This window comes from Colobus angolensis, unplaced genomic scaffold (genome assembly GCF_000951035.1).
Source record: "Colobus angolensis palliatus isolate OR3802 unplaced genomic scaffold, Cang.pa_1.0 Scaffold50, whole genome shotgun sequence".
In the NCBI taxonomy this organism is placed as follows: Eukaryota; Metazoa; Chordata; class Mammalia; order Primates; family Cercopithecidae; genus Colobus; species Colobus angolensis.
The window spans coordinates 4,177,922-4,180,667 of NW_012118488.1; the positions used below are offsets into that span (position 1 = coordinate 4,177,922).

A 2,746-nucleotide genomic window follows, 5' to 3' on the forward strand; every position below is an offset into this window, starting at 1 on the left:
GCCTTGGCCTCCCAAAGTGCTGGGATTACAGGTGTGAGCCACCGCGCCAGGCCCAGGAATTTTCATATCCCTACTTTACAGATACATATCCCCACTTCACAGATGTGAAAACTGAGAAACAGGAGATGAGAGGAAGAACTAAAGTCAGGCAAAGTTGATGCATGCTTATAATCCTAGCTACTCAGGAGGCTGAGGTGGGAGGATCACTTGAGCCCAGGAATTCTAGACCAGCCTGGGCAACATTGTGAAACCCTCATCCCAAAAATAAGTAAGTAGCTGGGTGTGATAGCTCATGCCTGAGGTCAGGAGTTCGAGACCAGCCTGACCAACATGGAGAAAACTGTCTCTACTAAAAATACAAAATTAGCCGGGTGTGGTGGCACATGCCTGTAGTCCCAGCTACTCGGGAGACTGAGACTGGAGAATGGCATGAAGCCAGGAGGCAGAGGTTGCAGTGAGCTGAGATCGCGCCATTGCACTCCAGCCTGGGCAACAAGAGCGAAACTCCATCTCAAAAAAAACAAAGAAGACAAAACCACCTCCAGATTCCATAATGCCTGGGGCTGAAAGCAGAAAATGAGGTGTGGGAAGGGGTTATCAGCGAAGTAGACCCTCCAAGAACGCTCCTGCCATTCTTGAACTCCAGGGCTACTAGCAAAGATCTAGAACATTTCTTCCTGTCCTGACAGGCCAGATGGGAAGGGAGGCTGACCCTAAGAATTAACCACATTTCCTCATTCAACCCACAAAGCCTTATCTGGCTAGGACCCAGCTGCCACCTCCTGCAGGAAGCTGTCCTAGGTAGCCCTCCCTCTCATTTGTCTGCATAATTTCTAAATCCACCCTTTTCCAACTACTGGGAAATGGGGAATGCTTCATACTTCATTGATTCCTTAAATAGGTCTCATCTGCCCCCCACCCCCCACCAATCAGATGGGTGCTCAGAGAAGAGAGGGTCAGACTAGTCCCGTCAGACTAGGAACTCTGAAGACAGGAACTGCCTCTCCCATCAGAATGGAGGCTCTCTGAGGGCAGTAGTGTTGTCTCCTCTCTGCCTCTGAGAATGAAGATCCTGTGTTCTTTATTCAAGAGCCCAGTCCAGGGTGGAGATCCTCTACTGGCTGGAGGCCTCCTCTTTCAGGCACCCTCTGGGCTGGATTGGGGTTTCCTGCTCAAAGTCACTCTCAGTCCATCCTGATTCAGCACAACTGCTCTCTTTTCTTCCCTTCAACAACTAACTTCCTGGGGTGTGTGCGGGGACCCTCCCTATATTGTCTCCAGGGGGTCACCAGACCCCTCCCACCCAACCTTCTCCTTCCAAAACTGAGCCTAGAAAAATTAGACACCAAACCCCGCCCCCACTCTCATGCCCACACACACCCCGCACACTCACACACACATTCAACCAGGTAACTGCACACGGGTGGGAATGAACCGGTTCCTCTGGATACCCTTCCCCCCAAGGCTTCCAATCCCGGAGAAGGAGCACCAATGACCTTTGACCCTTTTCTGAGAGAAAGGGAGGCAGGTGAGCTCACAGCCCCTTGGGACTCAGGGGAAAGAGAAAGAAAGAAAGGGCGCACAATTCCTGGGGAAGGAGCGGGAGCGGAAGGAAGTGAGGAGTAGGAAGAAGCAGAGACAGACACACAGACTGGCGGAGAGTCCACAGGGCTGCTGAGAAGAAAGAGATCACACCGAGAGTGGGGCCAGGGGAAGCGGCACTGGGGACAAGGGATTCCGCCGCCCTGAGTGACGCCCGAGGGTGGGAGAGAAGGGAGAAGCCCTTCGGGCAGGCGAGAGGAGAGGGCCCCTGAAGAGGAGAAAGCGACAGAGAGAAGTGCAACTGGGAGAGGCCGGGAAGAGGTGGATGGGAAAGGAGACTGGTGGTCGGGGAGGCGGTTGTGGAGCCAGAGAGGTGGTCCCGCCTTCCCATATCGCCGGCCGTCCACCGGCTTCAGGCTTGGGGTAGTCCTCAGGAGTCGGGGACCCGCTCAAAGCACTGTTGGAGATGGGGTGAGGCTGGGGATAGGGCACCTACTCCACTCCCAGAGCCCTTCTCCCCCGTCAGAGCCCGGTGGCTAGTTTCTCTCCAATCCATCAGCACAACTCCCCGCCAGGCAAGAAAGAGTTAAACCCACTCCCCCTCCCCCCACACCAGCTTTTTATTAATTTCTCCGGGCGTCGGGCGGGAGGGAGGGGATTAGGGCCATAAATCCTATCTCCGCCCCCTCCCCTGACAGCCCGGCACCCCAGCCCCGTGCGGTCCCCCTAGGGATAGGGGAAGAAAGGCCCTTGTCCCTTGGCCCTGCCCAACCCCACTCAGGGTCCCACCGCGGGCCCAAGTGGCCCCAGCCCCAGTTCCCGGTCCACCCTAGGGCGCCCGGCCCCTCACCTCCGGCATCGGTCATCTTCAGCGTCTGGCGCCTCTGGAACCCCTCAGGCCCATGGTGCTCGAGGCGGGGGCCGGGCAGGAGAGGGGTGGGGGGACCGTCACCCCGGCCGCGGGGGGCTCCGGGCGGGCTCGAGCCGCTCCATCCCGGGAGTGGGGGTGAGGTCGGCAGGAAGGGTCCCGGAGCCGGGGGTGAATGGAGGGCGGGGGATGTGGGGAGAGGGAGCAGTTTCGCTGGAAGCAGGAGGCGCGGGCGGGGCCGGACCAAGAGACCTGACGGGAGGATGCTCTGTGTGTGTGTGCGTGCGTGTGCGTGTGTGTGTGTGTCTGTGTGTGTGTGACAGAGAGAGAGAGAGA

General features: G+C 57.5%; 1 protein-coding gene and 1 long non-coding RNA gene across 2 annotated transcripts in view; both read right to left on the reverse strand.

The window, feature by feature from the left end:
* The window catches only part of LOC105524662 (neurabin-2-like), a gene marked incomplete at its 5' end in the record, with an annotated part of 37,549 nt that overhangs the window by 14,237 nt on the left and 20,566 nt on the right, over positions 1 to 2,746 (reverse strand). The window contains 2 exons of the mRNA XM_011960017.1: positions 1,696 to 1,810; positions 2,393 to 2,623. Of these exons, the coding sequence (XP_011815407.1) occupies positions 1,696 to 1,810; positions 2,393 to 2,623 (346 nt within the window). The remainder of the gene's footprint in view (positions 1 to 1,695; positions 1,811 to 2,392; positions 2,624 to 2,746) is intronic.
* The window catches only part of LOC105524609, an 11,544-nt gene extending 8,798 nt beyond the window's left edge, over positions 1 to 2,746 (reverse strand). The window contains exon 1 of the long non-coding RNA XR_001003789.1: positions 2,393 to 2,746. This is a non-coding gene — a long non-coding RNA (uncharacterized LOC105524609). The remainder of the gene's footprint in view (positions 1 to 2,392) is intronic.